Source organism: Pristis pectinata, chromosome 30 (genome assembly GCF_009764475.1).
Source record: "Pristis pectinata isolate sPriPec2 chromosome 30, sPriPec2.1.pri, whole genome shotgun sequence".
Lineage (NCBI taxonomy): Eukaryota > Metazoa > Chordata > Chondrichthyes > Rhinopristiformes > Pristidae > Pristis > Pristis pectinata.
Window position 1 is genome coordinate 7279695 of NC_067434.1, and position 12405 is coordinate 7292099.

General features: G+C 38.7%; 1 protein-coding gene across 3 annotated transcripts in view; it reads left to right on the forward strand.

Annotated features, from left to right (window-relative positions):
- The window catches only part of bmpr1aa (bone morphogenetic protein receptor, type IAa), a 201535-nt gene extending 189149 nt beyond the window's left edge, over positions 1–12386 (forward strand). For all 3 annotated transcript variants that reach the window (XM_052041370.1, XM_052041371.1, XM_052041372.1), the window contains 3 exons: positions 1915–2090; positions 3979–4109; positions 7446–12386. In XM_052041370.1, the coding sequence (XP_051897330.1) occupies positions 1915–2090; positions 3979–4109; positions 7446–7571 (433 nt within the window). In that variant the 3' untranslated portion in view covers positions 7572–12386. The remainder of the gene's footprint in view (positions 1–1914; positions 2091–3978; positions 4110–7445) is intronic.
- The last annotated feature ends 19 nt before the right edge of the window (positions 12387–12405 follow it).

Sequence of the window (12405 nt, forward strand, 5' to 3'; positions counted from 1 at the left end):
AACAGACACTTGCATAACTCAATGTAGAGTCCTGCATTGGATCAATATGAAGCACATTCATCCTTGCATTGTCCCAAAATGAATGGTTTTACCATCCTCTTCTTGTTCTTAACTACAAAAAAAATCAGAAAATGTTTTTTATTCACAAGTATTAAAATACTAAAATAATTCAAACCGTGCCCACTGATCCAAAACCAAATTAGCGTCATCTGTGCATCTATAATATAGATATGATTACACCATTCTCAGTATTTCATTATGGTGTCAGCTGAGATATGATCATAAGATGAAATCTTCAATGGAGCTTGCGCCTCCTATTCTTCGTCTGAGCCACAAATGTATCAAAAGAATTAACCTGATGTTATATGTGAAAATGACTGTTCTTTCTCATTTGGTAATATTTCAAATGTTCTAAGAAGTTCCCTAAGCCTGTGGTTTTGAAAGATGGAGGCACAGAACAATTTCCATTATCACTTGAATAACGTGCGCCTCCAACACTTCTAACTCGTCATTCGCAACAAGAAATATTTCTTTTAAATTTTGGATTTCCTGGGAATTGCTTAGACATGAGTGGTCTTTTTTATTATAGACATTCAAGTTTCTCCAGTTCCATTTATTCCAAGATCTATAAGAAGCTTCCACAGAACATTTGAGACTGAATGCATTACCTTGGTTTTTGCCTGTATGAGTGGTACCCATATTATTGTCTGTAATAAGAAAGAGGAGTCCAGATTTAAAGAGAAAGAGGGTCACTTCTTCTTTAGATCAGTGGCATTACATTAAATACAATTGCTTGGATCTGTTATGCACCAACAGCAGTTGATGCTTCTCGGTTAACAATATTAGGAAGGCTAACAATAGGGCTTATTGTTCAATGCTCAGCTATTAAGCCTTTTGACTCTGCATTCAGTGGGGTTCATTTGATTTATGTGCCTCTGCTTGAATTGGGGTCAACACCAAGCTTCATCAGTTGTATTCATGTCCAGATTATTGCTATAATAATTTGTTTTTCCTTTGGAATCTTGCTTCTGACAAGCTACCGGAAAATTATGCCCAGAGAAGTATCCCAAAAAAAGTAATGAGACTAGGACAACTGAAAACCTCAGAACAGAGCTGGATAGATTTTTGCCGGTTAAGAGTATTAAGAATTATGTAACCAGCCAAGGGTTGATGGATAGGATTAAGCTGCAGAACAGCCGTTATTCAGTTGAATGGCTTGAGGGACTGAATAATTGTTCTTCTATTGTGTTTTTCTCCCAGTTTTGTAATCTGGATCTTTTTCTCGCATTTTATATAATGCTACATAATTAAGACACAGGTGAGATGTGTGAATATTTGCACAAGTTTCTTTCCATTTAAGGATAACGGGCAGTCAAGGTTACTTGCTTTTATACTGCCTCCTAATCAACCAATTCAGCTGTGTAATATACAGCAAACTGGTGGTTGGGTGCCACCTTCCAACTGGTAAATGTGCCCAAATTTGAATTTTCAATCACAGATATTTCACATGGTTTCCTTGGGCTTCACTTTGCATGATTTGTAAAATGTCAGTAATTTCCTGGATGTCTTTAGCAGAATGATCTTGTCTGCAGAGGCTGGGATTCCTCGGGGAGGTTCCACATCTAAATTTTCACTACTTTGGCAGCAGTGTGATGCATGTAATGATTGTCAATGGAAAGGAAAGAAACATCTATCCACTTTGTTGGACCTCTTATTCTCACCCAAAAGCTTTTTGAAACTAACAGTTTAGACTTGCACATGATGTATGCCTCTTTGCCTTTGTCTGTACACATTGGCTATCATTAGAGTAAATATGAAATTGTTTTGCTTTACAAATTTCAAAATTTCTTAATGAATTCAAAATATTTTTATTAGTTCTAAATGCTCATTCTTATTCCTGTTCTTATTTTACAGTGACACAAATGAGGTTGATATCCCACTGAATACCCGAGTGGGAACTAAACGATACATGGCACCCGAGGTACTAGATGAGAGCCTCAACAAGAACCAATTCCAGGCTTATTTGATGGCAGATATATACAGCTTTGGCCTGGTGATTTGGGAAATGTCACGTCGCTGTCTTACAGGAGGTATGTTACAGCATTCATCTGTAGATGTGCATGACAGAATAGAGTTAGATTGCATTCCCATATCAAATTGGGCTACTTTTATGCAGTTTTTTTTAATGTAACAGGAACTTCTGTGATGAGCCCTTTTATATCTTTATACAATGCACAAAGTTTTAATCTCCTTAAGTTGTTAAACTTAGTTACTGAGTAAGCAGTGCCTCAGGTTCATCATTTGGCAAAAGTCTGTACAGATTGGAAAATAATTAAAAGTTCCTGGCTCCATGTTAGGAACAGCTGTCATGAAATGCTTGATTTCCTTCATAAGGTGATAACAATATGCTAGCACTGTTCCTCTATCAGCCTGCCCACTCTACATAATTCAGTAATAAAGGTTCTTGACAAAATCCTAAAGAAAGTGGATCAATTTCCATATCTGGGAAATCACCTCTCTGCAAAGGCAGGCATCGATGACGGAATTTACCACTGCCTGTAGTGCATCATCTGAGAAAAAGAGTATTCAAAAACAAAGGCCTCAAGCTCAGCAGTAAGCTTGCTTGCACCGATGATTTCCATTCTTCTGCACACTTTGAAGACGTGGGCTGTGAGACTGCAGGAACCTCAAAGAATGGAGAGGAATCACTGATGCTGTTTGTGCAAAATCCTCCAAGCCCATTGGCAAGATAAGAGAACCAGTGTTATTGGACTCTTCCAGCCTGACATCAAGGCTCTATAGTGGGCAAGCCACATGATCACATGCGCAACACTAAACTTTCAAAACAGGCACTACTCAAAGCTTTGTCACAGCAAGAGATTAGCAGAAGATTGGTGAAAATATTTACAGGATGTCATCAACGCTTCCTTCAAAATTGTAACATCTTCACCAATCTCTCCTCCATGACCAGTCAAAATGGAGGAGGTCCGTGTAGTCTCCAGTGAGACACGGGGAACCCTATTGGACCAGCACCCCAGCCACCATTCTAAAATTTCAGTCATCGCTCCAGCAGCACACTTATAGCTGCAGTGTGTACTGTCTATAAAATTGCACTACAGTGACTCACCACCTTATGACCTTTACCACCAAGAGGGATGAAGAGAGATGCAGGTTCCCATCCAGCTGTACACCATTCTGGCTTGGATATGTATTTCCATTCTTTCCTTCTCACTTTGGCCTAAATCCTGAAACACTCTACCTAATAACACCAGGAGTCTATCACTCATGCTTCAAGCCTACTCACCACTACTTTCTCATGGACAGGTGAGAATAGACCATAAATGCTGTCCTTGCTAGCATTGCCAATGCCCTATGTAAATTAAAAATCAATATATTCTTTAGTTAATGTGCTTCTTCCAGTAATCCTTCTATTTTAAATTCTCCCTTACCAGGGCACAGTCTCCATAGTATTGGCACCCAATGATACTTCAGTGAAGTAGGCATTCTCATATATTGGTCTGCACAGTGAAAGACAGCAGGCAATTTAGCTGTGGAAAGCAGCAGCAAATAACAAAAAGAAAAAATGCTGGAAATACTCAACAGATCAAGCAGCATCTGTGGAGAGAGAAACAGAGATAATGTTTCAGACCGAAGACCTTTCATCAAAATTAGCATTTCTTTTATCTCAGGCATTCGGTATCTGTAGACATCTGCTTTTCAAGCAGCCAGCAAAATCTTGTGCGCATGCTGAACGTGGTCCACTGCAGAGCAGTTGAGAAACAAGTTAATTTTTACATTCCACCTGTAAGGCACTCAGACTGTTGCCCAAATTGTTCCAGTTGAAATTACTTCACTCAGCACAGACCAGGAATCAATCCTGGAGCCATCTTTTGAGCCATGTATGTACCTGCTAATTCATCAGGGGATTTCCTATTTCTGATTTTCATATTTTTTGATTTCTTCTGATTTCCCCTGCAGGTATTGTAGAGGATTACCAATTGCCATATTATGACATGGTGCCAAACGACCCCTCTTATGAAGATATGAGGGAAGTGGTGTGTGTTAAATGCCTCCGTCCAACAGTTTCTAACAGGTGGAACAGTGATGAGGTGAGACTTTCATACTATTTAGTGAGACTTGAAAAGACATGGTGATTATTTTGACTGACCATGCAACAGGTATGGTCACCGGCTGAAGTACGTCACTCAGTCTTGTGTTTTTTGATACCACTAAGTTGGGTATGTATGTTGGATCCCTATACTTAGAGGGTAAGAAATAAATTGAATTTTACAATTTACCACACATAAAATCTTGGCATTCGTATTTTCATTTCTGGAAAACTGTCAAAACAACTATCATATGTTTGCACTTTGTGATCCTTATGAACTCAAATTTTCAAATAGCCAGTAATTAAAACAGCATGGCTGATTGAGGTAACTAATGTCTTGGCAGCAAGCTCGCCAATCAGTTAACAGAGATCTACCTTGTTGATAGTGGAAGACTTTGTTCTGGGCCTTGTAGATAACTCATCCAGGCATTTGTGAATGTATTAATAGCTGAATGAGATCAGCCTGGGTTTACAGTGAAGGTTACCTCACACCTACTGAGATTTGATAACTATCTCATAATTCATAGTTTGTAGCTTAACTCAGATGTCGGAAAAGTGGAGGATGTGTAGCCCAGAGGAAGCTATCAGCGCGTCCTACATGTACTTTTGTACATGTACAAAGCATCCCAGCTTTGTGTCCATAGATCAAGTTTATTGTTGTCGTGGGCATACATATGCAGGGTGTAAATGGCATGAAAATCAGCTTCTTACAGCAGCAGCACAGTACATGACAAGACAAAGACAAACATAAGTTAACACAAACTTAAATTAACTAATTATGCATAACTTACACGTGTGCAAAATAAACAACAAAATAAACATAACAACATTAGTGCAAGATTGAGAGAGAGAGAGAAAATATAGTCTGAGGTAGCGTTGGGGTTTTTCAGGTCTGTTGAAGACCTGACGGCAGTGGGGAAGAAGCTGTTGTTGAACCTTGAGGTGTGGGTCTTCAGGCTTCTGTACCTCCTGCCTGACGGTAGCATCGAGAAGAGGGCACGGCCCGGATGGTGAGGGTCCTTAATGATGGACGTAGCCTTCCTGAGACGTCGCCTCTTGTAGATGTCCATGATGGTGGGGACAGTCGCACCAATGATAGAGTTTAGATCTGTTTTACTGTGAGATGATTTGGGAATAATGAATGACCACGTTATTACATAACTAAATTTACTTCGGATTGGCCTAATTAGGAGAGAGTTTTCAAAGTCATCTTGCTTACAGTGGCATGCAAAAGTTTGGGCACCCCTGGTCAAAATTTCTGTTACTGTGAATAGTTAAGTGAGTAGAAGATGAACTGATCTCCAAAATTCATAAAGTTAAAGATGAAACATTCTTTTCAACATTTTAAGCAAGATTAGTGTATTATTTTTGTTTTGTACAATTTTAGAGTGAAAAAAGGAAAGGAGCACCATGCAGAAGTTTGGGCACCCCAAGAGATTTGAGCTCTCAGATAACTTTTACCAAGGTCTCAGACCTTCATTAGCTTGTTAGGGCTATGGCTTGTTCACAGTCATCGTTAGGAAAGGCCAGGTGATGCAAATTTTAAAGCTTTATAAATACCCTGACTCCTCAAACCTTGTCCCAACAATCAGCAGTCATGGGCTCCTCTAAGCAGCTGCCTAGCACTGAAAATTAAAATAAATGATGCCCACAAAGCAGGGGAAGGCTATAAGAAGATAGCTAAGCGTTTTCAGGTAGCCGTTTCCTCAGTTCGTAATGTAATTAAGAAATGGCAGTTAACAGGAACGATAGAGGTCAAGTTGAGGTCTGGAAGACCAAGGAAACTTTCCGAGAGAACTGCTCGTAGGATTGCTAGAAAGGCAAATCAAAACCCTCGTTTGACTGCAAAAGACCTTCAGGAAGATTTAGCAGACTCTGGAGTGGTGGAGCACTGTTCTACTGTGCAGCGACACCTGCACAAATATGACCTTCATGGAAGAGTCATCAGAAGAAAACCTTTCCTGCATGCTCACCACAAAATTCAGCGTCAGAAGTTTACAAAGGAACATCTAAACAAGCCTGATGCATTTTGGAAACAAGTCCTGTGGACTGATGAAGTTAAAATAGAACTTTCTGGCTGCAATGAGCAAAGGTATGTTTGGAGAAAAAAGGGTGCAGAATTTCATGAAAAGAACACCTCTCTAACTGTTAAGCACAGGGGTGGATCGATCATGCTTTGGGTTTGTGTTGCAGCCAGTGGCACGGGGAACATTTCACTGGTAAAGGGAAGAATGAATTCAGTTAAATACCAGCAAATTCTGGAAGCAAACATCACACCGTCTGTGAAAAAAAAAGCTGAAGATGAAAAGAGGATGGCTTCTACAACAGGATAACAATCCTAAACACACTTCAAAATCCACAATGGACTACCTCAAGAGGCACAAGCTGAAGGTTTTGCCATGGCCCTCACAGTCCCCCGACCTAAATGCCATCGAAAATCTGTGGATAGACCTCAAAAAAGCAGTTCATGCAAGACAGCCCAAGAATCTCACAGAACTAGAAGCCTTTTTCAAGGAAGAATGGGCGAAAATCCCCCAAACAAGAATTGAAAGACTTAGCTGGCTACAGAAAGCGTTTTCAAGCTGTGATACTTACCAAAGCGGATGTTACTAATTACTGACCATGCAGGGTGCCCAAACTTCTGCTTCGGGCCCTTTTCCTTTTTTGTTATTTTGAAATTGTAAAAGATGGAAATAAAAAAGTAATCTTGCTTAAAATATTAAAGAAATGTGTCATCTTTAACTTTATGCCTTTTGGAAATCAGGTCATCTTTTACTCGCTTAGCTATTCACAGTACCAGAAATTTTGACTGGGGTGCCCAAACTTTTGCATGCTACCATATATACTTATATAGATTAGCAATCTAGTCAGCAAAACAATCATACTTGTAGCATTACTTAAATTGATAACCTGCTTTAAGAAATCCATTGGGGGCTGTGGAACATACTACTGATGCAATGCATCAAGGTATGGAGCAGATTTGCTCATTGATTGAATGGGCTAGAAATGGCAGAGGTGAGAGCAGGTTCCATTTCAACACTAAATGGTTCCCTGGAACCTATTGGATGAGTTGCCTCACACCGCTTTCTAGCTGATGACTTGCAGGTACTGGCAGAGGTTGAGAAATGTAGCAGCCCAAAATCTAACAGTAAAACTTTCAATAAATTGAACAAGAGGGGGGGAAAAAATCCCATCTCAGCATTGAACCAATATATTGTTTTAGCTGTTAATAAAGCATGCCTTTGTATGTATTTCAGGGAACGCAAGTTCACAGGTTTGTCAAACTTAATGTGACCTTCATTGCTTTTTTCCTGATAATATCTACCTGCTTCCACAGTGTTTAAGGGCAGTCCTGAAGTTGATGTCAGAATGTTGGGCCCATAATCCTGCCTCTCGGTTGACCGCACTAAGAGTGAAGAAAACACTTGCCAAAATGGTGGAATCTCAAGACATCAAGATCTGATCAAGCCACTCAACAGCTGATATTATTGCTCCAGAGGAGCAGGGACATCTGGTGTGTGATCAGAGGGCTAGGCATTGGTTTGCCCCAAACCCTTCTTCACACCATTCTAGACAGGCTGCTAATAATGATCTTTTGAATTCAGGAGTGTTTCATGCATGGCATACGTGTGAGAAGAACAGACTTCTGATAACAAGCTTCCATGCCATACTTCACAACGGACAGCAAAATGTTTTAATGATACATGACTAAATTGATGCAGTTGGAGCATCTTAAACTTCCTTGGGTTTCTACGTAACGCTGACTTCTTTGTGCTCTGCAACCCAGAGTGGAATGTTGATAGCTGGCCCTTTGTGAACCCTAAGAATGGTGTCTCACAGCCAGGAGATGGTGCTTTCTGTGAAAGCCTCAATCTGAATGATTTTGCAAAACTATTGCTGGGATTTTAATAGTTGCTTTTCATCTATCTGTCAATAGGGTCTGCCTGGTTCTCTCTCGGGCTCTAAGGGCATGACAGTTGCCTCCCATTTCCGCCCCAAAGTCTTGTTGAATTGGCTGGTCTTTTGTGCATTTGCAAGAACTTTAAGAATGCTCACTTCACAGAGTGGACTTCTGCTGGTGCCAGGCATGAAATGCAATGGTGAGGTTTCCTCTCTGTATCTGGAACGCTATATTCACAGCTAGCTCCACTACCCAGGTTGCACATTGGAGGCTACAGACTCAGGACTCATTACTTCCTTGAAACACATATTCTCTTTTTAACTCTTGTTCCATTACTCCTTTTATCCTTAATCATCTACTTGCCTTCTCTCTATCAACAGAGTAAGCAGCAGGGAGAGCCTTGAATTTGATGATTTCTGTTAGCTGGCAAAATTCTTTTAAAACTTAGGTCAACTTTGTAATGAGTAGAATGGTACTTTTTAGGAAATAAACACCCACTCCCAGTTTTGTTAATTATATTCTTCCAGTTTTCCATTGGGTAATAATGGTGACCCTCTGGATAAAGCATCATATCCTAGTTTATTTTCCATTATTTGAATCTGAAAGCAATGAGTATTAGTGGAGTTCCATTTTAGGCTGCAGAATATCGCTTGTCTCTGAGAATCTTTCATGCAAAGTCTGGCATCACTGAGAGATTCTGCTATTACTCTATTGGTAGTAGGATGGATGTCTGAATTACAGCTGTATTCTGCTCGGATGCATAGGGAGGGAGATTGCTGTTCCATTTTAACAATTCTTATTTTTGATAAGAAACTCTGCATCTTTTAAAGGACTTTCAGCTGAGGTAATGTGTTTTGCCGCCATTCTTTACATTTGTGCCAGTATTCATCCGGTTTAAGTTCTGTTTCAAAAAGTTACCACGAACTTGTATTTATTTTTATGAGGATGAATTATCACTGTTAAGGATTCTGAGCAATCCTGCTGGTCCCCATATCTGCATTTAAATGCTCAGTGTTTGTCTTCGTTCCATACCAATAGCGACTGTCAGAAGGAGTGAGCTTCACTGCGTTCCAGGAGAAAACACTCGAAGCTGTGAAGTGTTGGTTCATTTAAAATAATGTATTGTCAATTCATTTGAGTAATTCCAAAGCATATTCATGTATTTAGTAATCCTATTAATAGTGGCTGTCTAATGTGCCAGGTTCTTGGATGCCTCAGTCTTGTAAATGTTATGTAACATAATGTTTATATTTTGTGTAGTAAGGCTGATGATATCTTGCAAGCTTTTCTTGTAAATCTGATAGCCAAAGTAGGGCTTGAAGCTTTTTTTCCCTGGCAAGAGGGATGTTGAAGATACAGTGCAATCCATTCATATAAACAGGATTGATTTTGTTACATACCATGCAGAGTTATACATCTGCGTTCCTTGGTTCTCATGTTTGACTTGAATTTGAAAGATACAGTATCATGTTGAATGTTTATTATTCATTTATCATCTACAGCCCAATTAATATTGTGATATGCTTTGGCCCTGACTTGTGATGCGTTGTACCAGATGTGATCCATTTTTGCCCATGAGCACGAAAGGCCCACGACATTATTAGTGCATTTTATTCTTGCATTTGAGATTTGCAAATGGGTTCCTTTTCGGGAACATTCATTCAAATAGTTTTTATCATTTTTAATGCTACAGGAATTCATCAACTGCTGAAACTTTTTAAACTCTGTAGAATGAATGATTGGAATAAAGATGAATAACACTACCGATCCCTGCCAGCATTCTGCACCCACTGATCATTTATTATTTTAATACAGATTACTGTCTTCTCGACTTCCCTTTCTTAAAACATCATCTCAATTCATAGTGGAGCTGGAGGTAGTTAGAGAACAGTATTTTTGTAATGGAAATACAAAATGCCAAGTAAATCTGGAAGGTGGGGGTGAGACCAGAAACTCCAGTCCACTTCTGTTAAAGATACTCCTATCTTTCAAATGAAGTCATGTGAATCAGGGAGTTGTTTCAAAGAAAGTGTTTTTAATGATTGTGCCTTTTTTTTGTTAAATCAGCCTGCCTTTATTTTATTTAAAGAAAAGGAAGGGAGACTTGCCAGTTCAGTGTGTCATCCACAAATGTCTCATTGCAGCGTAGACAAAATGACATCAGAATATTTTGAAATCATTTAGTCAGCATATTTGTACATAGCAAATGGACAGACAACAAAGGGTTAAAGAAGTGATGTTACTCTAATGTTTATGTCATTGCAAGTCAAACAAAATGATCGCATTAAACTAAGCATAAAGACTTATAAACCTATTTTGTACAGCATCTGGTAAAAGGTGCCTTATTACGTTTACCACAGATTACTTTGCAAGAGGTACATCGTGTACACAGATTATGTCCTGTATCTGAATATTAAGTAAATAACATTATTTTAGTACACAGTTGCTCTGTTGGCTATACTTATTTGTTTTCCTTCCCTTTGCTAGTTGAAGTCAAGGTGCACTTACTGCATAACTACTGCAGGGTGTGTGGATATCAGTCCTGACTGAAAGATTTGCTGTGATATCCATGACACATCTTTTGCCGAGTTCAGCAGTGTGAATGAAAAGATGAACTAATCTAAAAATCTGGGGTCAACTTAAAAAAGAATGACTAATATTAGTGATTTTGTTTTACTTACCAGCTGTTCTGTAGGACTTGTTTAACTGCTGCAGTTTTAGAGTTCTTACTTTAAAAAAGTACTATTTATTGTTAAATCCTTCCCCACTTAGTGATATTATTTCATCTTGCTGAGCTGGTTGTTCTTCAGATACAGACATATAGTTCAACTCGGGCTTTTCAATTAGCTAACACCTTAGCAACAAACCTATTTTTTACACAACTGTACAATCTGTTCATTCCTATATATTATGTAACCCTCTTTACTTTCTTGAAAATATTCTGGTAGAAATGTCCTTTCTAGATACTTCCAAACTGCATGAAGCGGAACTTCAAAACCATATAATGTCATGTTATGATTTATTTGGAAAGTTTATATGCTAAATACACCCTCAAAATTATTCTCTTTTTGTGATACTTTCTACATTCTCAACTCTGAAATCTCTTATGGTCTGTTTTCCATCTAATTACTTTCACCAATCTCATCTTCAGATTATGTATCTCTTTGAATAACCCTTTGATTTTGTATTAAAGCTTTACTGGCCCAATATAGTTGCACTGCTTATCTAACTGCAGTTTAAATTAGGTCAAATCTGATCTGTTGAACTTGCCTCCATGTTAAATCCTTCTTTTGAAACTAGTGGGGAAACTTGTTGACCAGTTTGGTCCACTTCAGATATGCATTGGAAGCTGTGGCTGCTTTCATTTTTGCACAGAACTCCCAGCTATGAGCCTCTGCTTTTCACCATAGAATATTGATTTGTTATTAGTTTGTCTTACTGATTGGTGTTTCACACTGGATTTAAAATAATGCTGAATAATTGATTTAAAACAAATTATTTTGCAGATGGGAAATCATGAATTCCATACATGGCTGTCAATCCAACCATCCTTCCTCACTGAATGAGAGATAAAAGTAGCACTAAATTGTTTATCAACCGGATAGTCTGAGTGAACCACGACACCCTTTGCATGAGTGGGAAACAACACTTCAATCCAAAGCACCAGCCTACTAGTACTGCACCATACCAATTGGTTCTCCTCTCAGTCACTTAAATTCCTGGGAAAGGCAGGGGGTAAAAAAAAATGCAAATTTAGCTAAAACATTACTGGGGAACTAAGGAACAGTCAATGTTGGATCAAGCCACCAATTATTATTTTCTTAGTTAGGCAGTATAACATTTTCTGCTTCAGTTTAAAGAAATGCATTTGATCTCTTATTAGAATTTAATGTAAATAAATAGGGGGAACAAATGATGCATTGATCAGATTTGAAGGTGGTTTGTAATTGGAAGTGTTTACTTATAAGGTATACAGAGATCGGTAGGAGGAAATCTAAATGAATTTCATCCATTATCAAGCATTCTGAGACAGGAACCTAAGATATATTGTCGTATATAATTTATCGGAGTATAAGATGCATTGGCAGTAAAAGCAGACCACATTAACACAATGTGGATTTCTCCACAAATATCATGTTGATTGTGTGAACAGAATTCACCATTTATTACTATAATTATCCAAATTTGTATAGTATCCCAACCAACTGTTGTGCATCCAATGGAGATGCATTTATGGGAAAGTGGAAACGTGCAACCATGGACTACTTCTGTCTGTAAGACCTGGGCAAAGTCTGTAGTGAGCGAGCACTTGCTGAAGAGTGTCATTTCTGAAGAGGAAGCTTCCTAATAGTGACTTCCATTCAACTTGCTTCATTTTCAGGACTGGTAACAAACT